General features: G+C 42.1%; 1 protein-coding gene across 5 annotated transcripts in view; it reads right to left on the minus strand.

Annotated features, from left to right (window-relative positions):
• CDH11 (cadherin 11) overlaps positions 1-26,852 on the minus strand; it is an 81,394-nt gene that overhangs the window by 13,173 nt on the left and 41,369 nt on the right. For 3 of the 5 annotated variants that reach the window (XM_041397390.1, XM_041397392.1, XM_041397391.1), the window contains 5 exons: positions 6,659-7,054; positions 4,480-4,774; positions 3,603-3,722; positions 3,047-3,214; positions 682-869 (listed from right to left, as the gene is read on the minus strand). In XM_041397390.1, coding sequence (XP_041253324.1) covers positions 682-869; positions 3,047-3,214; positions 3,603-3,722; positions 4,480-4,774; positions 6,659-6,886 — 999 coding nt within the window. In that variant the 5' untranslated portion in view covers positions 6,887-7,054. Of the gene's footprint in view, positions 1-681; positions 870-3,046; positions 3,215-3,602; positions 3,723-4,479; positions 4,775-6,658; positions 7,055-26,276; positions 26,343-26,852 lie in introns of those variants that run through there. The other 2 variants (XM_041397393.1, XM_041397394.1) reach the window with 2 other exon arrangements.

Genomic DNA, 26,852 nt, shown 5'->3' on the forward strand with positions numbered 1-26,852 from the left:
AGAGACCTCTGGGTCCCTTCCTGCTGGTCTGCCCCATAGGGCAGGGCAGGGTTGACCAGAAGTTGACCAGGCCTTCTCCTTTGAGTTCTGATTATCTTCAAGAGAGATAAATAGCTCAAAGATACAAAGGGCAAAATGATAATGCTTCCATAATAATAAGATTTATGTTCTTTAATTTGCAATTTAAAATTAATTTGATAACACTTTCAAAGCTCCTGCTGACGGGCTGTGTGTGAAATCCCTCTGCTGCTTTTCCCATAGCCTGTGACTCCTTCAGAACACTATTGTGGACAATGCACAGCTGAAGAATTCAAACTATAGGGCATGAGGCTTTTCAGACTGAACATAAAGCAACAGTGAATGTCTGCTACTTATCAGCACTAGGCAAAACTTCATTAACAATGAAGCTGATGGCATCGTATTTTACCGTGACTTTTTATTATGAATTCATTTAGTTTGTGCAATTAATCCACTGTACAGTATTTATGTAACTCTTCTTGGTTATTTTCTTCCATTCCAATTCAGCTAATGGGGAAATGGAATATTAAGAGTTAATCACACCTTGAGAAATCAATTAAGTGAAATTTGCATTTACTAATATTTTAGCTTAGGTGGTAATCCATTATTACCAAATATTCTGTCAGCAGCAAAAAACACTACATAGCAGTAGGCATCACTCACCTTCTTAAGCTTCACAACCCCTTCCTGAGTCTCATAATCTGTGGTGATTTCAAACATGTCCATGCCATCTCCATCGATGATGCTGTAAGCCACCAAGCCATTCTCCCCAATGTCAGGATCTTTGGCCTTCACTCTGCCCACTTCCTCTCCTGGGACAGCCGCTTCTGACACCGACATCTGGTACACACCTGGGCCAGGGAGAACAGGGGTGTGCCCCAAGTCAGCAAGCTGCTCCCCACTTGTGTGTTTACTCTTTGAACTTGGGAGTTCCAATAAACAGCGGTTTTTGGCATTTTCACCCCCCTGAAGGAATGTTGTGTTCTGTTCTGTTCTGAGGAGCTTTGAGCGTCAAGTCAGCTGTGAAAGCTTAACCCACATGGATAACGTGTAGATCATGACCTCCTCCCTGTTACCCCTCTGCTCAGGGAGGGACTTAAAAGGACAACCAACCATCCAGTATGCAGCAATTGTTGTGGCATCAAGGTTACCATTGATAGCAGAGATGTTTTTACAAAAACAGGAGGAAAACTCTCTCACATGACTCATGGTAAAACCTTCACCTCTGTTTCTCATTTCTGCCCATTCATTCAAGAGCCATAAATTAGATACAATGACTGTCTACTGTGCTGGCTAAAGTTTAAATCTGCTGCTTTCTATGGCTTGAATTTGGAGTGTGAATGTAGAGCAACAATGATTATTAAAATTTCACACCACAGAGAGTATGTACCAATTTATATGTGATTTCATGCAAAACAAGAAATGGCTTTCCCATGGCAAGCTTCAGTACTTCAGTAGGAAAACCATCCCAAAACATCCCAAAGGTGTTTCCCTGGGTATTCAGGGTTTTCAGAGGACAGCAACACTGTTCCTGGATAAATATCTCTCCAACAGTTGTCCTTTAGGCACTACTGATTCCAGAAGTTTCCTATCCACTTCCAGAGTTCAGATAACATAACCTGATCCTAAATAGATAAATCTATGTCAGCTTTTTCTGCCACATCATCAGCAGTAATAAATTGGGGAGGGAAAAAAGGGGGGATGATAAAATAATCTAATTTATTCCTTTTTGTAATTGCTCTTTTTTGCTCCATGGGCAGCCTCGGAACATTAGGAGACTTGCATCAGGCAGAGACTTGGCTCATTACCCATAAAAACAATTGCCACATGTCATTGAAATAGGTCATTAACTTCAGTCACAAACCCAAAACTTAAGCATCTAAAATTTAAGCAAAATCTAAGAATTTAAGCATATAACTCATTAAAAGCTTGAGCAATGAACATTGAAAACAAAAAAAAAAAAAAAAGAAAGAAAGAAAAAAAAAGGAAAATAAGAATGGAAATATCAGTCATTTGGTTGTTTATACAGACAGCTAAACGCTAGTTTTGAGTTACAAAGCATTCCCAAATCAGATTTAACCTGGGGGTGAATGATTAAGTAAAGGAACTGCTTTTGGGTATTTCTGCTAATTTAACATGTTCTTGCAAAACACTCAGTGAAGGAAGTTGAATTCATAGAAAAAATCCATAATTTGATGGAGTTAACAAAATACTGTATCCTGGTGTCCCAGGTTATGATGTGGAGGGAAAAGGCTTGTTTGTAAGGTACATAAAACTTGATTTTTTATGATTCCTTTTCTTTTTGAAGGGTAAATAATGCTGACACAGATTTTTGCACTCAGCTCTTGCATGAGAAGCCAGGGAACTGCAGCACTGGAAGAAGAGCTGTTAGAGGGATGGCCACGGCCAGGACATGTCAGGGTCAGAAGTGCTGCTCAGAGGAGAAACACGGTGGGCTGAGACAGCTTTGAGTGAGTCTGCACTGCACTCAAAAAACCCAAAACCCATGCCGAGATGAGCTGCAGAACAGATGTGTGGGCCCATTAATGTACTTCCACCCAGCTGTGAAGGCTGAGTCTGGTAATGCCAGCCCTGATTAATTTTATATGTGAAAAGCAAATTGCTCAGGTATAAAAAATTGCTGTATTTGACCGCCACTAATACACTTCAACAATTAAAAAATGTAATTGTGCTAAATTTAGTTTGTTTTGCCATGGTAAATATGAGTCTTGAAGAATATATATGTATGTCTCTCTGCTCATATGAGCTGTACAGCATGGCCCAGTAGCTTCAAAAACGAAGTGTAGGGTCAGGAATCTTTGCAATTTAACGCCTAAAAATGTCTCACTTTGCAACACAAAGCAAATAATCCAGACACTAAAGTTCCATATGTTACCAGCCACAACTTCTTTATTGACATGTGGCGCAATAATCCATCAGTTATTGCCTCTTCAAGCCTTGGGTGTGTCTGATACTTCACAAATATGGGTCCTGGTAGGAGATGGGAGAAGATTTTGTTGGTACTCACTCTGTGGGAACTTTGGTGGGTTGTCATTGACATCTGTAAGCGTAATTGTCACTTTGGTTGTCCCTGAGAGGCCTCCCATGTGTCCTCCCATGTCCTTGGCCTGTATCACCACGTGGTACTCCTCCTTGGCTTCTCTGTCCATGTTGGGAAGGGCAGTTCGGATGATTCCTGCAGCACGAAGGAAGATGGCAAACACAGATTTAATGAAAACCTGGCTGCTGCATTTGGAGTGCATTAAACACAGCAGTGATGGTGGAGGTTCTGCTTTCCCTGAGTATTGCTGTGAGGAAAGCAGCCCTAATATTCCACACAGAGGACAGGCCTGCAGAATTACAGCTGAGCACAGAAACAGCCTTTCAATCACCACAGCATACAGAACACACAGAAACAGCATCAGCTTTCTGGTGCAGAAGCTCCAGCAAATGCCAGGAGACCAACCTGCAGCAGAGCAGGAAGTTTGCTCAGACAGAGCAGCAGCTGAGCCAGTCAGTACATTCAGTTCACTTTGATGCACTCTGGCCATGAGGTGCCACTCAAAGAAACTGTTTAACAATACCTGTTTGAGCCTCCACTGAGAAGTAGGGCTGACCTTCAAGGATACTGTAAACCAATTTGGCACTGTTCCCGTAGGTAGGGTCATCAGCATCTGAAGCTGTTACCTGAATAACTGATGTACCTAAAAATGGAGAGCAAACACAGGAGGGAGAGTCAGAGGCAAACATGTCTGGAAGGACCATGCAGAGATGCTTTCAGTCACACAGCAGAGCTATTCCTAAAATCTTTTCTTTCCATGTTTGGTAAATGAAAATCAAAATTACTTGACAATTTCTATATGACAAAATGCACTTGTATGATCCAAAAAGATCTGTCACCAGCTGTGATGTGGATTAATGTCCTGACCAGTGAAATATAAAAGTCAGCAGTCACCCTGCACCGTAATGGTTTTTCCCCTCAGTAGTTTAAGCCTTATATTGCTTTTACTGTTAGACAGCCAAAGAATAGAGTTTTCCTTTACATTTTTCTCAGTAAGTTTCAGACAAATCATTCCTGTAGAAATCTCTGAGACAGACACAAGCTCGAACAGGAGATGAAAATGGAATAGCTGGTGAGGCAGTAACTTCCCAGCTTTATAACACAGCTCTGCCAAAGGAATGATCTTTGTGTTTACCCCAGAGGATTCACACTTCATAAATTCCAGGGGACTCTTCTGCTCCTTCCTATGAGGAAAAATAGTTCTATTCCAGGAATGTCTCCCAGTTAGGAGCTGTGCAGGGTTTGATTTGGGCCTCAGATTAAATACATCAAGTGAATCACTGGCTGAACACAAAAGTAAATTTTACTTCCCCAAATCTTTGACAATAAGAATGAAATAAAGCCAAGATGTCCTGACAGTGCAGTACCTTAAAAAGGGCAGTGCCCTTCTGAGTACTCACCTACATTTGATCTCTCGGGCACATTGGCATGGTAGTTTTCATGGAGAAACTCGGGCGGGTTGTCATTTATGTCTTGAACTTTGACAATGAATTCAGAAGGGGGTTCCAAAGGTCTGTTTGTGTTCCTGTCCACAGCCTGAGCTGTCAGGGTGTACTGAGCTCTCTCCTCCCGATCCAGTGTCTTGGTTGCATGGATGTTCCCTGATTTGTCATCAATAACAAAAATGATTCCTGCTCCTTCACCTGAGAGAATGTATTTAATGTTTCCATCTCCAGAATCAATATCTGAATGAAGCTACAAAAGGAGAAACAGACACACCTTAACAAGGGGGCACACATTTCCTGAATGTGCTTATAAAAAACAGAAATCCAGAATTGCTGCCATTTCAGTTTTCAACAATTGTGGCTTCCATCAGGCAATAATCCACACTCAGGGACATGCTGTGACCACGGGTACCTGGCATCCAGGGCAGTGCCAGCCCAGACATGCCTCCTGCCACATGCAGGGCTCTGCTAAACCCAAAATTTCAGATTTAGGGAAGAAAATACACAAAAAGATGCTTACAGCGGGTTCTTTATTCACATGAAGTTGGTAGGAGGAGTAATTTTTACAAAGATTTTGTACACTTCAGTGAACCATGTTCTACCGGGTTGCACGTAAAATGGTGCTAAATAACAAATGGGTTAAGTGATAAATGAATGAGGCCAGCTGCACCCAGGTGTGCAAGAAGGGCAAGGGCACTCTGGCTTGTAACAAGTTCAATGTGACCAGCAGAACCAGGGCAGTGACTGTCCCCTCTACTGGGGACACTGCTGAGGCCACACCTCAGGGCTGTGTCCAGTTCTGGGTCTCCCTGTTCAGGAAGGACATGGAGAGGCTGGAGCATGTCCAGGGAAGGGAACAGAGCTGGGAGCCTCAGGAGTGGCTGAGGGAGCTGGGAAGGGGCTCAGCTGGAGAAAAGGAGGCTCAGGGGGGACCCTGTGGCTCTGCACAACTCCTGACAGGAGGGGACAGCCGGGGGTCGGGCTGTGCTCCCAGGAACAGGGACAGGAGCAGAGGGAACGGCCTCAGGCTGGGCCAGGGCAGGCTCAGGGTGGGCACAGCAGGAATTTCCCCATGGAAAGGCTGCTCAGGCCTTGGCAGGGGCTGCCCAGGGAGCTTTGGAGTGCCCATCCCTGCAGGTGTCCCAGGAAGGGCTGGAGGTGGCACTGAGTGCTCTGGGCTGGGGACAGGGTGGGCATCGGGCACAGCTGGGACTCCATGGGCTGGGAGGGCTTTTCCAGCCTAAAAGATTCTGTGAGTCTGTGATTCTGTGGGATTCTGTGATTGCCAACTAGTTTTTAATTACACCCTCTGATATAAAAAAGGTAACAAAGGCTTACTAAACATTCTTAATTCAAAAACTAGTGAACATTTTAGTTTGATGAATGAGGGAAACATTGAGCCAAATTACAGATTTATTGATTTCATATTGACAGCTACAAATTGCACCATTTTAAACCAGAATACCCAGCATGGTATTTGCTGACATTGATCCTGTTTCTCCACTCCTTTTGTGCTTAAACCTCCTTTTGGGGTTAAGTCAACACCATTCTGGTGCTCATTTAGAAACTGGCAAATATACTGGTTTATTTACCTGTTTATATTTTACTAGTGTTAGACAGTAGCAGAATAAAAATCCAGTCCAAGATGGGTGCACATACACACGTGTACACAGATATTTGCCTTCCTCTATACATGGCCCTCAATATATTTAATTTTACTGATAATTTGAAAATGAGAGGATAAAAAGATACCTATTTTACTGAGCTGCCAGGTTAGATATTCAATTTTGAATTGCTGTTTTTAAAGACCTGAGAATTATATTCTTGAGACGTAGTTCTGCTTAAGCTGTTGGTGTTGTTTTTGCTGTTTTGCTGAGTAGCAGCCTGCATACCTTCATTGAAGGACTGCTGAGGTCAATGGAAATATTTGTATTGACTTAGGTAGTGTTTTGCTTAGCCTTAGCATCTAAACTGAGCTACCAGAAAATGAAGAGGCGGCTTATACAGCACAAAGGCAACAGAAAGAAAAAAAGAAAAAAAGAAAAAAAAAACCAAAAAAACCACACAAAACCACCTCAAAAATAATAAAAATTAAGAATATTAATCAATGGCTGAAAAAGGAATTTTTTCTTACCCTTCCTACAAGCACAGGATCTGGTCCCGTGTACTCCTCTATAACAAAGAACTGGTTCCACACCCAGCCTCTTTTGGAGCGGTGCAGGACTTGTCCCTCCTTGCCCTTCTCGTGGTGCGCGTGCAGCGAGGGCCGGGCGCGGCTCGGGCGCTCCGTGGTCAGCCCGTGGCTGTAGCACAGCACCCCCAGGCAGAGCAGAGCGGCGTGTAAACAATGGTCCTCCTTCATTTTTGGTTAGTGCGTAGGCACAGGAGTATCCGAGATTCTACCCCTTCCACCTTGGAAGTCAGAAAGTCTGGGGTCACTGAGGAGTTTCAGACCAACCCTTGTGCACATAGGACGCCACCACGCATTAAACACATCACCTTAATGCTCCGCAGCTTCCCAACTCAGTTCCTGGAAGAAGGAAAAATTGAAAAAAATCGTCAATTCTTTGAGGATCTAGTAGGGTTTTTTTATTTAGCAAAACAAAACTAGGACTTCCTTGGTAAATATCAAGATAAGAAGATTAAAATAAATACATCCATGCTGATGAAGTCCTGAGTAATGAGCAGATTTGATGTTTTGCTACATGCAGCTGCCGCCTTACAGAATTTCTTGGCTGGCTGGTTTGGCCACTCAGTGGCTGCAAGTCGAAACATAGATAGGGAATCATATTTTCTCATGATCTTTTCAAATATATTTAGCTCAAGATGCAAGGTAACTGTAGAAATACCTAATTTAGACCTAATCCCTCTTTGGAGCTTAGATATAAGTCTTGGATATAAGCTGCTAAGGCAGAGGTCCAGATATAAGGGAGATGCCAAGACTGATCAGGAATGCAATAATTCCACCAACATGATCAACATGATCATGTTGATCAGCATGATCAACACATCCTTTTGCTGAATATAACCACCCCTGTTTTTTTCTGGGCAGGAGCATGGGCTGGCTGACCTCCAAGGAACTCCAGTTTGGATTTAGACCCTGGAAGCACCTCTGAGGATCAAGGCACTATCAGCACTGATTGCCAGTGTGATACATTCAGATATTTTTGATAGCATACAATTGATTTAACTATTTATTTCTACTTTCCCTGTGTGTCAAATTACCAGGATTACATTGATCTCCTACTTTCTAATACTTCTTAAAACACTAGGTTAGATTTAACATTTGAGGGAGAAATTGCATTACACAGTGAAACCTGAAATAAGCAGCCCTCAAGCCAAAGGCCACTTTCACTCATCCCTCAGGTTTCCAACATCAAATCTTTACACACCAACAAATTTTACAATGTCCCTAAAATGCTTGGTTTAGTTTTTGGTGTGATTCACTTTGTTCTTCTGCAAGATACTGATAAAAATCTTGATGTTATATTTATACAGGCAATTGTATAAATATGTACCCCCATCAACTGTAAAACAGAATGATTTTTAAATGTGAGGTAGGGAGATCTTAATGGCATTTTCAGCAGAGAAAATGTGAATATAGGCAAAAGCTTGAGGTTAAGCACATTCTGTAACACCAGCCACAGACAAACCTCTCACTAGTCCCAAACCCACTCATTTGGGATTGTCTTTCTCACATCCTAAGCAGTCATGTTCTCCTTCCACATTCCTTTTACAGTTACATAAAAATATATTGGTTGATAGGGGTTCTTGAATAAGGAATGAAATATATTAGTTTATTTTCTCAAAAAAGATCAGTTTTCAGTTTTATTTTACTGAAAAATGAAATCACCTCAATGACTAGCTCCAGCACAATGAGTGAAATTACATTCTCACACATAGATGCAAATATAGTCTGGCTTTCCCAAACATATTTATTAAAAGATTTGACATCTCCATTTGAATTTTTCCTATTGTTTTGTGATGACACATTACAGATAACTCACAGCAGCATGGAAGACATAAAAATAAAAACAATCCCAATGATTCTGTTCAGGAAAATGCTTCTATTTTGACACAATGTATGTGTGTGAAATGTGGAGCATTAGGTCTGGGGTTTCTATTTCATGTCTCCATCTTGCTGAGGGGTAAAAACAACAAAAGGCTTAAATGGAGTGAAAATTGAGATTTCACCTAATTTGGACATTTGTTTTGCACCCAGCTTTGCCTAGGAAAAAGAAAAGGATGGGATTTGTGCTGTAGGGATCACTCATGTGCAGTAGTTAGAGGGGATTGGGTTCCTGAAATGTTATATAGAACCTACATACTACAAACATGGAACAGGAAGATATTCCTGGACAGCTGTGCATTTCTAAACCTGCTGTGGAAAAAAAATACCAAAAAAACCACAAAAAACCAAAACCAAACAAAAACCAAAAATCCAACCTAAAAGCTGTAAATAAACTTCAAACTTCTTATGTTAATAGACTTGGGGTGCATTTGAAAATTAAACTCACTGATAGTCATTCATCATTAGCATCATAGAATGATGTCAGCTACAGAGATAAGTAAATAAATCCCCCCACTCTTCCCCAACTCCTCAATACTGTTATGTAAACCAGTAAACACTTTTTAAAGCTGCTTAACCAGAATGGCAGAGCCAAGCTGATACACACACTGCTTATTATCAGCTATTCAAGTGTGAAGTGCTGGAAACAAAATGTTAATCACAGATCCATGCTTATTTACTAACAAGGATTTAAAGCAAAAATTCTTTGTTATCTTTTGTTTTATCCTCTACATGTACAGAGATGAAGCAGTAAGGCTCCATGTCTTCAAGCTAAAGAAAACTATTCTCTGTCATGCACCATTTCAGAGAATCCCAGAATTTCAGCATGGTTTGGGCTGGAATGGACCTTAAATCCCATCCAGTGCCCGCAGGGCAGGGGGGTTCTGGCTGGGCTCGGTCCCTCTTGGGCTAAAAACAAGTCCCCCAGGTTGTTTGTAGCGATTCCTTCTGTTTTGGGTTATAAAGGCAAAGGGCTCTGTGCTAGCAGCAGTTCCAAGCTGGCTCTGTAGGCAGTGACCCCCAGGTAAGACAGGCTGCCAGGAAAATTCGAGCTGCAATACTGTGTCCCTGGCCTCCTCATGCCCCTTCTCCCCTCCTGGAGCTCATGCTCTGCTCACTCACATCGTGTTCACTGCAGCACTAAAACCTCTGACTCCTATCCTCAGAAAACCTAAAACAGCATAAATCAACAGGCTCCCACTGAAGGCTGTGAAATTAATTACATTCAAACCAGCTACAGTCTGGATTTTCATAAACTGCTTGTATTCTAAAAGACAAGGTGCACAAGATGCTCTTAAGTTAAAGCTAAAATAAACTTCATTAAAAAATGAAGCAGCAGTTGTTACCAAAAAAAAAAAAAAACCAAAAAAAAAACCAAAAAAAACCCCAAAAAAACCAACAACAACAAAAAAAGCCATCAGCCATCTCTTTTTTCCTTCCTTTATTTTCCAAACAATCTACTTAAAACATTTCAAACATTTCAACATTAACTCAGCTGCTGAAATCCTAGAGTTTCCTTCTACTTCAAGCAGAAAACATGGAAAAACAGCTAAGCAATTTATAAAGCAATTCCTTTTTCTCTTGGGGAAAAATACCTCATAATCCTGAGACTTTGGAATACAGCTGTGAGGAGGGCAATTGTTGCAGCTGCTGGGCTGCTGCTCCAGTGATTGTCTGAAAGTTCTGTGTGCAGCACTTTGATTCAGGCATTGCACATATTTTTCAGACTGATTTGCCATGAATGGTTGCAGCCTTTTTTAAAAGTCACAGTCTTTAAGGCCTTTGGGTAACTCTGCCCATAGGTTTATTATCCTCAACTGCAGCAAAGCCAGTCGCAGTGGGAGGTTGACCAAACTGCAACACCGCTGTTTTTAGCTGGGATACAGTTAACCTTCCTCCTGGTAGCTGCTCCAGTGGTGTGTTTTGGATTGAGGAGGAGAATGATGCTGATAACGCACTGAAGTTGGAGTTGGTGCTGAGCAGTGCTCTACACTGACTCAAGGACGTTCCAGCTTTCAGCAGGCTGCATGGGACGCACCAAGAGCAGGGAGTGGACACAGCTGGGATAACTGACCCAGCCTGGCCAGAGGGATATTCCAGACTGTTGAGGATTTTTTGCAGGTTGAGGAGATTTTGCAAAACAATGGGCATATTCAGCCAATGCCCAATCCAGCCTGCTGGTAACAATGGATAATGGACAATCAATAATGGACATATTCAGAAACGGGGTCGGTATATCCTTGAAAAAGATACAAGATGAGCCATCAAGACTCAGCAAGTTTGTCAGAAAGTTTCAGAAAGTGAGAAAAAAGAAGCAAAGGGTGGGCCAGACGACCACAGTAAAGTGCATGAAAAATCAGACTATCCAATCAGGATTCTAATTTAGACACGTGAACAGCTAGGATTAACCATTCATGTATTAACTAGAGACGCGTGAGCAGTAGAAACTTATTATAAATATAGCCTTTTTGGGGGTAATAAATTTGGATTCACTAGATCATATTGATCATGGCGTGATGTCCCATTCCTGATCCTCTGCACTGCACCAGACCATTCCACTGTGCTCAACACGTTAACTGGGGGCAGCTGGCCAGGTGTCTCTTAGGAGCTGGCTGGGCAGAAGTCTGTGAGTGGTGAGCAACTGCAGCATGCATCACTTGCTCTGTATATTCAAATTATTTATTTGATGTTATCACGATTTCTTTCCTTATCTGTCCTATTAAAGTGTCTTTATCTGAACTCATGAGTGTTCTCACTTTTGCTCTCCCAAATCTCTGCCCCATCCCAGGAGAGCAGTGCCTGTGTGGTGCTTAATTGCTGGCTGAGGTTAATCAACAAACATCCTGATTTTTTTTGTACATTACTGTTGAGAACTGCACAAGATATCATTTTGAAATCACAAATTTTCCTAACAAATCTGTAAGAAAAGCTGTTTCCCACTTCCTTGAGCATAGTGGATCCCAAGCTTCATAGAAACATAGAATATCCTGAGTGGGAAGGGACCCACAGGGATCATGGATCCGGCCCTGCCCAGACCCCCCAGCAATCCCCCCAGGATCATGGATCCAGCCCCTGGCCCTGCCCAGACCCCCCAGCAATCCCCCCTGTCCATCCCTGGTGTCCAAAGGCTCCTGGAGCTCCGGCAGCCTCGGGGCCGTGCCCATTCCCTGGGGAGCCTGGGCAGTGCCAGCACCTCTGGGGGAAGCAGAACCTTTCCCTGCTCTGCAGCCTGAGCCTGCCCTGGCCCAGCTCCAGCCACTCCTGGCTGCTGTCCCTGGCCCAGAGCAGAGCTCAGAGCTGCCCCAGGGGAGGAAGTCTCAGACTGCTCTGGCTGAACCAAGATGGACTTGTACTTAAAAGCACAAATTCCATTAATATTTTTTAACTGTATACAAACCAGTGTTTGCAATTTTGGTATTGAATAACAGTGTTATCAGAGGTAAAGGGTGAGCAAGAGTTAGTCAGCCACCACACAAGGTCTGATCTCAGTAGCAATGCACATGAGGGCAGTGAAATCCCTGAATATCATTGGATGCATGCGGGACAGAGAAATATTTTAAAAGTCTAGTCCACACTCTGAAAAACAACCTGCATGGGGAGGTGTATACCAAAATGTCTGCATGGAAATAAAATGTGTCCCTAAACAATTGTGAGAACAGGCCTGCTGGGCATTTCTAGCTGCACAGACAGCATGGCTGTGCTGTGTGCTTGTAGTTGTTAATGCAAACCTCACCAGTTTCAGTTTTAACATAAGAAAAGGCTGTTCTTTGACTGTTAGAAAATAACACCCATCAAGATTCCTAATGGAAATATGCTGTTCATTTAAGAATTCAATCAAGAACACAACACCTGAAAAATAATATATCCATGTCCAGGTGGAAACTGTATTGCAAGCAGCCACTCTGCAAAGTCAATGTGCTCCACACAGCTTCACACAGATCTGAATGATTGCTCCAAGATATCAACAGTGAAAAACGAAGAGGCAGCGGAGATATTTCAATGACAAGAGAAATGGCGGAAGTAAAGTCTAGCCAACTTTAAATTCCTTTCATTATTTTTATAGCAACAATAATCCCCAGCGTTCATGATGATTTCCTGTGTGCTATTAAATGACCATATGCCAAATTATAACAGACTAAACAATTTTTTCTGATTTGTCTAGGCCATAACTTCTGGATGATGCATTAAAATAGCAATTGTTCTCAGGAATACACTTGGCAGAAGGCAGCCAAGATCACAGTGTTGCAATATAATAATGGATGATTATGCTCTGAAATGTTTTGCAAAAGTATCAAGTAAATATAGCAAACTCCCAGTCTAAATGAGATTTTAGCTGTAATTAGAATTAGCTGAAATGATGAAGGATTTATTCTACCATAATTTTATCATGAGACAAGGAAATGAATCGCTTTTTAATGACAGAATAAATATTGGATCATATTAGTTCTGGAGCTGAGAGTGCCTGAGTTTTGGGCAGAGAGGTGGGGCTCATCTGGAGGAGCCTTGGGAGGCAGGGAGGGGCCTGCAGTGCCCAGGTGGTGTCCCCAGCTGGGCAGGGCCCTCTCCCCATGGGATCAGGCGCTGCAAGGCTCCCCAGAAGCTGGACAGATTCCTGTCTGTGGCACTGGGGCCGTTCTGAGCAGCCCCAGGGCCCCCAGTGCACGGTTGAACCTCAGCGCCCTGCATGGAGCGTGTCCCTGCCCTGGACACTGCAATTTCCCTGGGCTCTTGGAAAGGGAGCAGCTCCCATGGAAAGCAGGTGGGGAGCACATCTCCACATCCAGTAATCAGTCGAGTCACACTGATTAATCTTTAGAGCATATCGCAAAGGTGACTTCGGGAGTTTTTAACAAAACACACGAGGTGAGGGATGTGGAAGAGTTCTGTGCACAAGGGTTTCATTCCTGCTGTGCATGGATGAGTGTGGGAGGGGTTCAGCCTGCCACAGGTCTTTATCCTCCTGCAGACTGCTCCATGCAAGCCCTTGGTGCCTACCAATTTTCAAGAAATTTGGTGCATATTAATAAGAAAAGATTTTTGAAGGATAAAAGTTATTGCAGAAAGGTATTCAGCCCTAATCAGTCAGTCTCTCACATTTAACATTTAATTTTATTTTTTTCCTCTTTAACAAAATGTTGTTCTCTTCCTTGAGTCATTTCAAGAAAATGACATAATAAAGTAAATTGATAGCCTATTCCTTATTGTTTGTGGAACAAGAAAAACCACCAGGAATCAGTACCTTGCACATTTAACATAATTATCTCCATTAATTTTTGATTTTAAACTGATCTGCATTATCAGACCAATCTTTGAATAGTTTTTAGCTTGGACTTCATGACAAACTTGTGCAAAAGAGGGCCTCTTATTTTATTTACACAAAATAACATTTTGATATCAAATCTGCTTTGCAGTACCTTCAGTTGCATGACACATATGGCATTCTTCAGATAAACCCTTTAGTTCTGAAAACAGCTGAAATTTAAAATTCTAGGCGTACTAAATTTGGACAAGACTCAAATGAAGATTATTGCATTTTTCCACTGCAAGTAGAAACCAGGCTGAATTTACCCTTAAGCAGAATTAAGGGAGGTGCAACACTGCTGTGTCAAAATTTGTAAGGCCTCCTTTAAAAGGATAGCTGAACTGGGAGATGAGACAACTGGGAGATGAGACAACACCAGCTTTCAGCTGTACCCCAGCAGTTTAGGGCTTTCCAGTCAGAAAATCATCCCATTGGGAAATGGAGTTTTGCTTCCTCAAATGAACCCCTTCTCCCAGGGCAGCACTGGGACACAGCACCAGCACAGTTCCCTCTCAGTGCCAGCACCGTGGGCCTCACTCATCACGTGTGAAATAGGAGAATTAAAAATTGAAGGACTCCCTCTGCGTCAAACTGACTCCATGCCTGTGAGCAGCCCCAGGGTCTGGTCTTGTATATCTGTGTGTGCTGGGAATCAGGCACCAGGAGCGTGGAATGACAGGACAACTGACAGAGGAAGATTTAGAGCAGATATTAGGGAAAAAAATCCTGTTCCCTGGCAGGGTAGGCAGGCCCTGGCACAGGGTGCCCAGAGCAGCTGTGGCTGCCCCTGGATCCCTGGCAGTGCCCAAGGCCAGGTTGGACACTGGGGCTGGAGCAGCCTGGGACAGTGCAAGATGTCCCTGCCGTGGCAGGGGGGGCACTGGATGGGCTTTAAGGTCCCTTTCAGCTGAAACCATCCCGGAATTTTTTAATAAAAGCCAGTGTGCACTGGTCTCATGTAAAATGTTTTGTTTAGATAACAAGAGCTCTGATCTCTATACATTCCTGCTTTATTTGTAGCTGGTAAATTTCATTTTTCCCAGTGTGTGATTCCAAAGCAGACCAGCAGGCATTAACTCCCTGTGAGCCCCTCTGCAGCTCTGGGTCCCTCTTGCTGGAGCATATTCCAGGCCTCACTGGAGAGAACAGCAAAAACCCCTCAACTGAATGCAAATTAATATAAAGTTTTCTGTGCCATTCACGAAACATAATTAGTCTTATGAGACAAAAGTATTTAGTCCAGAAAAGGAAATTCTTCATATTTAAAGATACTTGGGGGAAAAAAATTCTCTTAGTTATTGCACTGAATAATGAGAACCTCACCCTCCCCCAGTTCATGTTCTGTGTTTTCCATGGGAGGACTTTACACTGCAATGTAAAGGATTAGAATTTAACGCTGCAGCTCTACACAGATAAGTGTATATATAACTTTATATATAACTTTATATTTGGTGAGCAAACAGATTCTAGAGGTACTCCACCACAGAGGAATTCTAGGTCATGGCGAGATTTGTATGTACTAGATACAGAAGTGAAATCTTTACAGAACTGGTGATTTGCATCTTGACAATAGAAGTCGCTTTAAAAATGCTAAGCAAATTTTGTAGAATCCTGTTCTGAGTTTTGTAGAATCCTATGAAAGGAAATCTTAATCCTTTGTATTTTTAAATTATGTTTTATAGCACTGTATTGGATTACTGAGATGTTTAAAGCCAATAATCCCCAGCTGCTCCAAAGAAGAGTTTTTGAAATGTAGCCACATTTTCCTGTAGCAGCATTGAGACTCAGCATTACAAAACCATAGACAAAGCCAAATGATGGCCCTTTGAAAACAGAAGTCATTTTGCAGGGAAGAGGAAGAGAAATAACCCCCTGAACAGTGTGATGTGCTATCTGTCAGCATCCACCTCTAAATTCATCATGGAAGGAGGGCATTTTCCCCAAGCTTTGATTTAATTTGTGCTCGTTGGGGAAGGGTGAGATTGCCTCTCGCTGTACCTCATATAAAGCAGGGGAAAGCAGGAAGACAACTTAGTACATTATGGAGTGAATGACACAGAAATAAGCCTGAGAGTGATATTAAAAGGCTTGGGAAATGAAAAATGGCTGTAAACAGAGTTTTACATTTACTTGCTGCCCTGGGGAGATCCACTTAAGATAAATGTGACAGAGGCTGTCTGGTTTTAAGCATAAACTCTACAGGAACACAACCAGCATAAGAAAGGCAGTCTTATTAAAGAACATGGTGATTGATAGAGTCATTTCAAGTAATGACTAAGCTTTTGGTAGAGTTTATTTTAAATAGTAATTGTGTTCTTGTGCTTCTCAGACAAACTAGAATTCTCATAATTCCCTGGATGCTCCAAGGCCAGCGAGGCTGCAGCCAAGCCCATGCCAGTCTCAGTCATGTTGTTATTATGTAAGTGGCTATCAATGACAGCCTGAGGAGGACACAGATGACAACTAAAGTCAACTTACTTGCAACTACTAATGCTGTATTTACATGCTAAGCCAACCCTGAATATTTTTCCCCCTAAGAATTGATATGTATGCATATCTGAATAACATTTGCGCTGTGACTGATAGTCTCTTTGGTTTGTGGCAGATATGAGACAGAAAGTCAAGATTAAAGGGTGAAAACCTATCAAAAACTAATGATTGCAGGCAGGTCTATTGAGCTTCCAAAGCAAGGCAGACAGAATTCCAGCCAGCAATCCATTTCTGCTTAGATCCATAGCCTCTTGCTGAAGGGCTGGCTGCCCCCTCAGGAGCAGAAATCTAAATTCAGTCTGTGGTTCTGCACTTACAGCTTCATTTCCAGAGGCAGCTTCAGCAGTGCTGCCCAAAAGCCAGACTACTAAAGCATCCTGGGTGGTCTTTGTGTGGCCAGTGTGTTCCTCTACAAAACATTCTTCCACTTTGAATTTAATCCTACCGGACTCCTCAATCCCCTTGGCCCCTTCAGTTTGGTCTCCCTGACGCAGGAAAGTTCCTGATGAAAGACTTCCCCATGGTGACTCGTTTAGAAAGGTTCACATTACAGGCCCTGGAACATTTATCTTTATAAAACTCGACAAGTTAGGGAATTACTGAGGGTTCCCTTTACAAATACATTTGCTAAAAAGAGAAAGGTGAGAGTGAAATTACCAATCAAAAGCCTTCTCCTTTCCCCAGCTTTCTTGGAGCTGTGGAAGGAAGAGCTCAGATCCTTTAGCCATGCCCGAGTAAGGTTCTTCTTTTGATAGCTTGCTTAACTGTTCCAGTTTAGTGCAGATTTGTTCCATAAAGAGCATAAAAGGCACTTTGAGATTTCTGAATGAAAAATTGAATCAATAATTAATTTTTGCCTAGGCAGAGATTGTCTGTGAGGAGACCAATTTTGGCTCAAAAGTATGAGATAACAACCTCAGAATATTCAAACACATTCCCAAAGCAGCCTCAGTGGCAGTAATAAAGGAGACCATCACTGTTTAAATACCTGATGGGAGGCTACAGCTGAAAAGACCATATCTTCACATTTCTATTATTATTTGCAACCTATTAAATCACAAGATTATAACTAAAACAATGTTTGCATGAGTCTTTTCTGAGATGTCTTGCTGTAATTAGTGACCATAGAATATTTTCATCTAACCTAAAAAAACCCAAGTACACAAACACAAAGAAAACACCATCTTCATTAAAACAACTTCTTTTTGGCTTCCTGATCTGCTCTGAGCACAAATCAGAGGAATTATATGTATTTTTAGTGTTCATAGGCTGTAAGGACTAAGGCACAATTCCCAACTTTTTATTGCAAACCCAAAAATCCAGCAACAGGTGCTAGGATGGTCCTGGGTGGTCCCATCTCATGCAATGAGATGCTAAGCATACAAATAAATACAATAATAGCACAAGAAAGACAGGCACAAAAAATAGCACCAAAAAGACAGACTGGTGTCAGCTTGCAGTTAAAATTTGGTTTTCATTCAACTGATCCATTTTTAAAAAAGGGCAAATGATTCAGCATATTTTTCATAAGCTTAACTCATTTTGAGTTAATCCCGTTCGTCACATCTTTCTAACTGATCACATGAACCACAAACACATCCCAGACCTGGCTTGGCACTATTTCTGACCTGTAGTTGCAGATGATAGTGGAAAAACATTTCATTTCTGTTCCTGTGACAGAACCAGCAACAATGGCAGATTTATGGCAGTGCCTTGCTTTAGCTGGAATGATGTTTGGTGTCATTGTTACCATGCAGAAAAAGCAAATTTTAAATACCTGAACTGATACTTCACAGAGTTTGTCGTGGGAAATTGGCCAAAAATGGGCATTAAAAAAATTAGATTAGCGATATGCATAGCTGAATCTATGAATCAACTTTATTAGATGTATTTTGGAAGTGCTTTAGGGGTTTTGAGGCTATAAATACCTTTTGCCACCCTTACTCTGCTGCCAAGGGCGAGCCTTGGCCTTAGGAGTGCAATAACCAGGTCTGGTGGGGAGTATCTGCAGGTCCTGGAACACCAACCTCATTTCTGCCCCTTGCACCAGCAATGTCTTCTCTAACCAACAGGAGATTATGAAAGTACTGGAGTGAGAATGAACCTATGTCCAGTCAGGTAAAGCTTCACCTTCCACATCAATAACAATTTTCTCATTAATGAAAATCCCTGAAGTGCCCTTCAAAATGAGTTTGGGGAAAAGAAAGAGGAAAACCTAACATTTGATAGGACTGCTGGATCAAGAACAGTTTCATTTTTGGATGAAATTACCTCAATATGAGACAAGTAGAAGGGAAAAATTTACATTTCTAGAAGTGAAGTAAATAAAAAAAAAACTATAATTTAAAAAAAAATGCCATGCATGTGCAAATGTACACACAAAAATACTGAAAGCTTAATTCACCAGAACAGGATTAGGCTTTTTTTTTTTTTCTCCACATTAAACATGCCCTTACATTCAGCAGATTTTCTACCAAAATGTTTTTTTCAAATGTTGCCAGGGTGATATCACTATTTCAATCCAACCAATTTCCTTTGAAGTCTCCCATAACAGTAATTAAATAAATTGCTCTTGGAGTAATTATGGGTTATTTTTTTCTGGAAAAGGAACTATTAAGTTAAAGAGAGATGAGAGAGTCTGTCACCAAACATAATCTTTCTAGAAACATTGGTGCTTGCTACAGTTATTGGAAGAAGGATGGAATACTTTAAAACTTTGGACCTTTTTAGCTTTTTTAAACGAAATGTCAACTTCCCAGCTGAAGTAAGCACCAAGCTAAAATGACTGCTGACAGTCCTGGGAGCGCAGAGAGAAAGAAAATGGGAGTTGTGTCAATAGAAAGCTTTTAAATTCTATGTATTAAGCCCAAGAGGGCTGGTGACAACTGGAAGGCCAAATTGCAGTGTTAAAGCAAGTGGATGGTGAACAAGAAGAAGGGGATGGAGAGCCCAGGACTGATGATCCGGTGGAGGGCACAAAATGGAACAGTCCCTAAATTCATCATGTTGGAGCCCTTGGAGATGGGCTGCTGCAGCTGGGGAGGGTCTGTGTGTGGCCATCCATCAGCTCCAATGCCTCCCCTCTCTGCTCTGCGAATTTGATCAGCCCTGATAGAGGCAAACGAGGCTTTCACAGTTTCCAAATGTGTAACTTTATGTTCCAGCTGTACTTTGAGTTTCGTTCCAAGTCAGGCTAAAATTGCTAGGTGCAGAATGTTGAGCATCTCATGAAGTTTTGGGGGCTCTTTTTTTTTTTTTTTCTTTTTTTTTTTTTTTTTTTTTTTTTTTTTTCCCCCAGAATAATGTCTTTTACCTTTGCTAGGGATTCCCTTTTATTTGTGGGGATTTGACATTCACCTGATAAGCAGCACTGATTTCAGAACAAACTTAGCTAACCCTCACCATGTTCTCTAGCTTAGTCTGGTACCTCAGACTTCATGGAATTTAAATTCTGGTGCTTGCTAGTATTGTTCACATTGCAAGGAACATGGAGCTTTCCATTTAAAGATTTTCTTTTAATTCCTTGGCTATGTTTCTCTTTATGTGTGATGCTGAAACACCCATCCTCCTTTTCCTTTAAATCTCTCTGGTATATGAGATAATGTTGCATAAGAATAACCCCTTTGGATTAGTATCTGAATTTCATTATGGAGCCTTTACCATATCCCACCCAAGGACAGTGACACAGTGCTTGCCTGCAAGCTAAACCTCTGCTTTCTCACCACTTCGAAGACCCAAAGACAGTGTTTTCAACTTCAAAACTCACAAGGGTGAGCAAAAGTACAATAAAAACTAGCTTCCCGGAAATCCAGTGGTCAAAGGGAATAAAGCACCAGACAGGCACCAGCTGGAGAAACTGGATCTGGGGATTCATCCAAGAACAGGGAACATCTTTCTGAGCAGACAGACATATTTCTTGTTCCAATAGATGGCTGACAGGGTAAACATTGCTATAAAAAACTTAACATGATCTTTTTTTTTTTTTTTAAACTCTTTGTGCAAATTTTGTGAACCCCTGCTGGCTTAAGCTTCAGCAAGTGAGCTTAGAATCAGACCCAAGGAATGGCAAATCCATATTATAAGCAGGAAGAATAATTATGAAGGTCACGCACAGGCACTTGTACTATGTTTGTAAACACAGCTTGAACTAAACCCAACCACAATACGTGACACAAATGGTGGTGTAAGAATGAGATTACCAATAGGGCTGTTTACTGAATGCTTATTTAATAATGGGACTTAAATAAATAGTGTAAAACATAATTTTCCACATGTTAATGTGAACTTGTTAAAATTTCAGTGCCTTGTAAGCCCTTAGGACAGTGTCACCATTGCTTGTGACGTGCCCAAGCTGGAGTGAGCTGCCAGCACAGGACAGAGGACCCAGCTGGATTCCTAGGCAGCATCAGCACCACTTTTGGCCTGCCCAGGCCTTGGGTCTGGTTAATTTATTTGGCTGTTAAGAAGCTTTCTAAGGACCAAAGGGCCACTGCCTGATTTGCTTGGGATTTTTGCTTCAGCCAGGATGACTCTGTGCTGTAACACAGTGGGTTTATGTGTATGTTTGAAATGAAAGGGTAAAAAGAATAATGTAATAATGCAGTGGTCCATACACAGTGAACTACCTGTGCAGCCAAGAGACAGCACAGGAGGAGAGAGCAGGTCTGAAAATTGGAGGATGGTGGGGCTGGAAACTGCTCCCCAGGGCTCAGCTGTGGAACCACTGCAGCCTGGGAGCTGCACAATGCTCAGAGACAGCACAGGGAGCAGAAGATGCTGTTCAACAGCCAGAAAATCATCTTTCACAGCAACACAGGCTGCCTTGTGCTCTACAGAGCCGAGGGGAAAGTGCAGCCTGAGGAGCAGGTTTGCAAACTTAACAGTGACTCTGGAAAAATAACATGTTAGAAACAGAACAATGGCTCTGGGTCCAGGGAGAAGGTCCATCCCTGAGTTCTCTGGGATAAGGTCCCACCCCCGTCCTGCCTCAAGACTTCTGCCTGAGGCAGCTGATGGTTCCTTTCCATCAGGAAAAGGCAGGGACTGGGAGGCTCCTGTGCACCACTTTTAACTATACATAACTCGTGTAAGAGCTCAGTGTGGCAGAACTGATTATTCTCTGGTTAGACTCATTAGAATTTAGGCCAACAGAACATTATTGGCTTTTAATTTCTGTTCTTTTGGATTAGATGAGCTCAACAAGTTGCAGCAGATTAAACTGGTGGAGACTTCAAGGACCCTGGACCGAGACCTGGATGTAACTCCACAACTGCCCAGAGGCAAAGCACTCAGCTGGACAAAGGGAATGTGTCAGCCTTGTGTGAGCTGTGCAGAGGAAACAGAGGGAACAGCACGTGGGGAGCAGAGGTAACCTGGATAACCCTAACCCAACAGAGCACCAGCCCCTGCTTGGGAGAGTGGTTTTGACAGCTCTTAAAAAATCATTACCATTCTGTTCTTTGCTGGCAGGTTTTCCCACTTAAACGATTAATTATCTCTGTATTTGTTAATTATAAAACAAATCAAATGACTACAAACCTACAAGGAGAAAAGTGGTCATTCCATTTGTTGGACACACAACTTTGGTGTCATTCTGCTGGTACTGGGAGCAGCAGAGAGGTGATAGCCAGTGGCTCGGAGGCTTTCCTCGGAGAGAGCACAGCACAGTCTTTGTTGAGCTGTCCTTGGGGTGAGCTTGTTCCTGGCATGAGGCTGTTCTCTCCTGGGCCTCACACATGGCAGAGGGGGACAGGAGACACAGGTGGCACCTTTGGGCTCATGAACAGGACAGCCGAGCAGTGAAGGCTGCAGCTGGCTCCCAGCCTCGGGGTGAACAGCTCATTAGTGAGTCCTAAATGTTTGTGTGAGCATGTTTCCTGGAATAAATAAGGAATATCTTCTACCCAGCATGCTGCAAGTCACACATGCTGCCTGCAGTAAGAAAGCATGAGAACAGCTCAGGAGGTTAAGGCAGAGACTTTGGCTTGGTTGGTTATTTTTGCTTCAGTTCTGCCCTGGTTCACAAAATATAGCTGATGGCACAAACCCCAGCCAGGACGGCCAGGAGGCCTCTGACAGTGGCCAGGCTGTGCAGGTTATGTAATCTGCTTTTCTGTTTTGGGGCAAGAGATGGGAGAGTTGGAGGCCAAAGTTCTCCTGTAAAAGAAGGGATAAAGCTGCAAAAGTACAGGGGTCAGACCCCATGACAATGAATATTCAGTATTTTAGGCTGTTGTTTCTAAAAGAAGATCGTGTTCATAAACAGAACCAGAAAATACCCTTCAGGGTCAGTCCTGCTTTTGATTCCAAATGTTATGTTGGCTCAGACTTCCCCTTTCCTGGCCTCTCCCATTATACCATTGAATTCATTAGGAGGCTGTGGCTACTGGCCAAAAGAAACGGGTAATGCATCCCAGAGCTCATATACTTTGAAATATCTTCTGAGACAGGAATTTATAGCATCAATATAATGAAACTCAGATTACAGCATTAAAGTCTGAGTCTGTCTGCTTGTCACACATACCAGAATTATACAGAAAATGTGAGCCACGGAACCCTGAGGAAACTGGGGAAAATGTGCACTCCCAGCTAGAGGGAGGCTTTAGGACTTGGTTGCACCAAGTCAGAGAACAAATTAATCCAAGTTTAAGAACAGCCTCAAGCAAGAGAGAAATCACACATGATGCTACACAGGTAGCAGCAGCAGACCTGAAAGAACTGCTATGGAATAACAAACATTTAGGCTTTGGCACACTGAATTTAGCAAATTTAGCCTGATCTAGAGCATTTACTACCTTAGATAAGAAAAAATAGGATCAAGTCCTGACTCCATTCTCATTTTGTCCCTCCAGACCGTGACCAGCCGTGAGAGGGTTACTTTTTTGCTTTATGGTATCTGTTTAGTGTGTTGTATTCTATGCCATTCTCTTTGATGTTACATTTATTGTTATCTATTCAATGATTATCAAATGGGTGCTTTTTATCCCAAAAAATCCACATTATTCTCCTGCAGTAATTACAAGTATTGCTTTTATAGACCAGAAACTGGACAGCTTTCTCCTGCAAAGGAACAGGAGAGACTTCACCTAAAACCTTGGAACAAACCTTCATTTATGAGGCAAGGGAATAATTTTTTATTCCACTACATGAATTCAGTGGGCTGCCACAGGCCAGTCATAATCTGTTATTGTTTCCCTACAACCTTGTACTATTAATTTTTCTTTTTAATGAACTGTCCAGTCTAGTTTGGCTGTGGAAGCTATGATGGAGCTGCAATAGAAATGGTTTATGTCATGCCTTTGTCAAAAATCTTTCCCCTACAGCAGCAGAATGTAATTGAAAAGCCATTTTAAAATAAAAGTAACTGAGTGCTTGCAAATGCAGGTTGTCAGGAATGGAGAGGGAAAAACCTTTACATTACATTAGATTTTACCAATCACTACTTGTGTGTCTTTATTAGTGTTTATACAGGTGAGGAAAGCCACAGAAACTGCATCTGCTGCGTGGTTATATCAGCAAGTGTTCCTGCAAGATACATTTTTAAGAAGTTTTCTTCAACTGTAACTAACAATGTAGTAATTGGCTGGGTTAAACACCTCAAAAGAATTAAATACATTAAATTTTGATTTATTTTATGGCATACAGACTATGTCAATTTTTGAGACAGCGAACTGACATCTGAGTAGAATTCAAATAGTTTTTATTGCATATGAAACCTTGAAAGGCTGAGTGCACAGCCCTCTTTTCATATGTAATATATATGTGGAAGGCACACTATTTGGTTTTCTCTTGGGTTTATTATTCTAGCCCTGGCTATGTGTATTTTTTCTTGGAGACAATAGTATAAATTTTAAATATGCTATTATTCTCCTCCTCACCATCACTATTAAAACACAAAGTAAGCAATTATATATATACACAGAGATGTATGTATATAGGTATACATGTTTGTGTATATATACACACTGTATATTTATGTATTTATTGTTAAAGCTGACAACAGTTTTATCCACAAATTCCCATTAAAATTGTTTCAGAAAGACTCTGATTTAGCTTTTAATTCCCACTTTTCACCTTTGAAGTAACTGTGGAACTTTTGCCAGTTCATTTTATCAGAGCACAATTTCCAAGTATTTGAGGTTATTTTGACCCAGAAATGATTGGAGTTTTGGGGAGTTTTTCAGTCAATGGATCAATCTTTTAATGCCCTTTCTCCTCTGCTGGCCAATCTCTGCAGCCTGTGCAGTGCAAATTCCTTAGGGAATCTCATCCTGGGGGGGTGGGGGGGCAGATTTCAGGAGTTTCCTGTTCATTAGCCCAGCCAGGCTGCTCCAGATCCTGCTCCAGAGCTCAACCCTGCAGGCCAGACATGGCTGGAATTCCACAGCAAGCTGGAAAATGCAGGGATGAGTTTCTGATGACTCAGTTGTTTCAGGAAACAAACTTTTTTGCCACAAAAAGCTGAATTTCAGCTCGGGTACACATTAACTGTTTCCAAAAACAAGTCACTCATTTCAGCACTCTTCTACATTGAAGATTCTTTCAAGGCAACATGGAAATAATTTTCTGTTAAAAAGCAGATAAAAAAACCTGAAATGTCCATGTTAGTAAGTACTGAGACCATAAGAAACAGGACAGTGTCAGTGCATTTCCCCACTTGATGTCTTTGAAGCCATTGTAATTTCCAAAATAATCATTCTTCTTTGGTATCTGTTTGACCAGAATATGTCTTGTAATTATCCTAACAATGTTTCCAAAGGTTTTTCAGCTCAAGCAAGGTCTTGAAGAGAACCAAAAAGGCAGAAGTAATACATTCAGACTCCATCTCATTGCACAGACTATGTGAAATGACACTTACTCTTCTTAACAGTTCACTCTCAGGCATTTCTCTAAGAGCCACCTGGAGATTCCCTGTACTTTGGAGTGTCGTCCTACTAAAATCAAAGCTTTTGCCCTCACATGTGAGCCTATTTCATTTAGATTACTAACATCCATCCTAAAATACATTTAATAAGCTAATCCTGCAGGTACACTGAATGTCTGTTCTGTGGGCTGACACTGAGCATTCAAAATTCAGGTTTTAAGAACCTACAGAAGCAGATATTTGTGGAGAAGCGAAGTGAAGATGTGAGATAGGCTAAAACAGGCAGCTGGAGGGGGAACACTCTGCTCTGACTTGTAGGCCAGGTTCAACATGCAGGACAGGGATTCCAAGTGGAAATTAATATTCTTTCACATGCCATCTGTGCAAAAACAAAACTATAGAGGAATTTCATTCCAAGATCTGCTCTGTGCATTGTGAACAGCCTGGTTTTCCCATTATATTCTTTCTACATAAGAATGAAATGTTACATATGAAAGAGGCAAAGTATGCATTATAAGCACTGATTTCTATATTCAGGAAGTGAACTTCAGTTTCTCATCCCATCTGATGAACTCATCACAGCCTTCCAGGATCTGGGGGGCTGCAGGGAGCATGGACAGGGGCTCTGCACCAGAAGCTGCAGTGCCAGGGGCAAGGGCTTCACACTGACAGAGGGGAAATTCAGTCAGGTATTGGGAAGGAACTGCTCCCTGGCAGGGTGGGCAGGCCCTGGCACAGGGTGCCCAGAGCAGCTCAGCTGTGGCTGCCCGTGGATCCCTGGCAGTGTCCACGGCCAGGTTGGACACTGGGGCTGGGAGCAGCCTGGGACAGTGGAAGGTGTCCCTGCCATGGCAGGGGTGGCACTGGATGGGATTTAAGGTCCCTCCCAGACCAACACATTCTGGGATTCCCTGATTTTATGATTCTATAAGAGTATTCTTTTTTGGGGTCCTGAGGACCCTTTATTCCTGTGGGATGCTTTACAGAATAATATAATCATAGGGAAGTGTATAATCTGTTGTGCTTACCCTCAGTCTCTCTTGAAATTCAGTACAGAAAATCCAAGCAGCACAGGAAGAAAATGTCCAGTCAGGATATTCCTAGTTCCTGTAGCTCCCTGGTCACCTTCTGTAGTGACTGAGCCAAGGCTGTGTCACAGCCCCCAGCAGCTCAGCAGGGCCTTGCTGTCTGCCCCGCTGCTCTTTGTTCCATGAACAATAGTTAAACATGAATATTTTACCTTCTCAACTCTTGTCATTATCCAGATACTGTGACAGGAAATTTGCATTCCTGAATAGGCACAGCTGGAAGTTATTTAAGAAAGATCCTTCAAAAGAAGGGAAGAGAATTTAGGAAGCATATGGAGTCACAGGTTTACATGATAATCAACAAAAGCAGCTCTTGTTCCTCCTCTTTTGCAGGGAGACACTTCACACTCCGAGCAGAGGGAACATCCCACAGTCTCTCTGCAGGAAGCTTTCTTTCACAAATTATTTGCTTTAACTCTGAAATGCAAAGAAGTCTATGAAAAAAAGACAACACTTTGTCAGATAAAATTGCAGTAGGGACCCAGTTAAAATTCACTTATCTCACACACTAGTGAG

This window comes from Onychostruthus taczanowskii, unplaced genomic scaffold, assembly GCF_017590055.1.
Source record: "Onychostruthus taczanowskii isolate IOZ18803 unplaced genomic scaffold, ASM1759005v1 scaffold139, whole genome shotgun sequence".
Lineage (NCBI taxonomy): Eukaryota > Metazoa > Chordata > Aves > Passeriformes > Passeridae > Onychostruthus > Onychostruthus taczanowskii.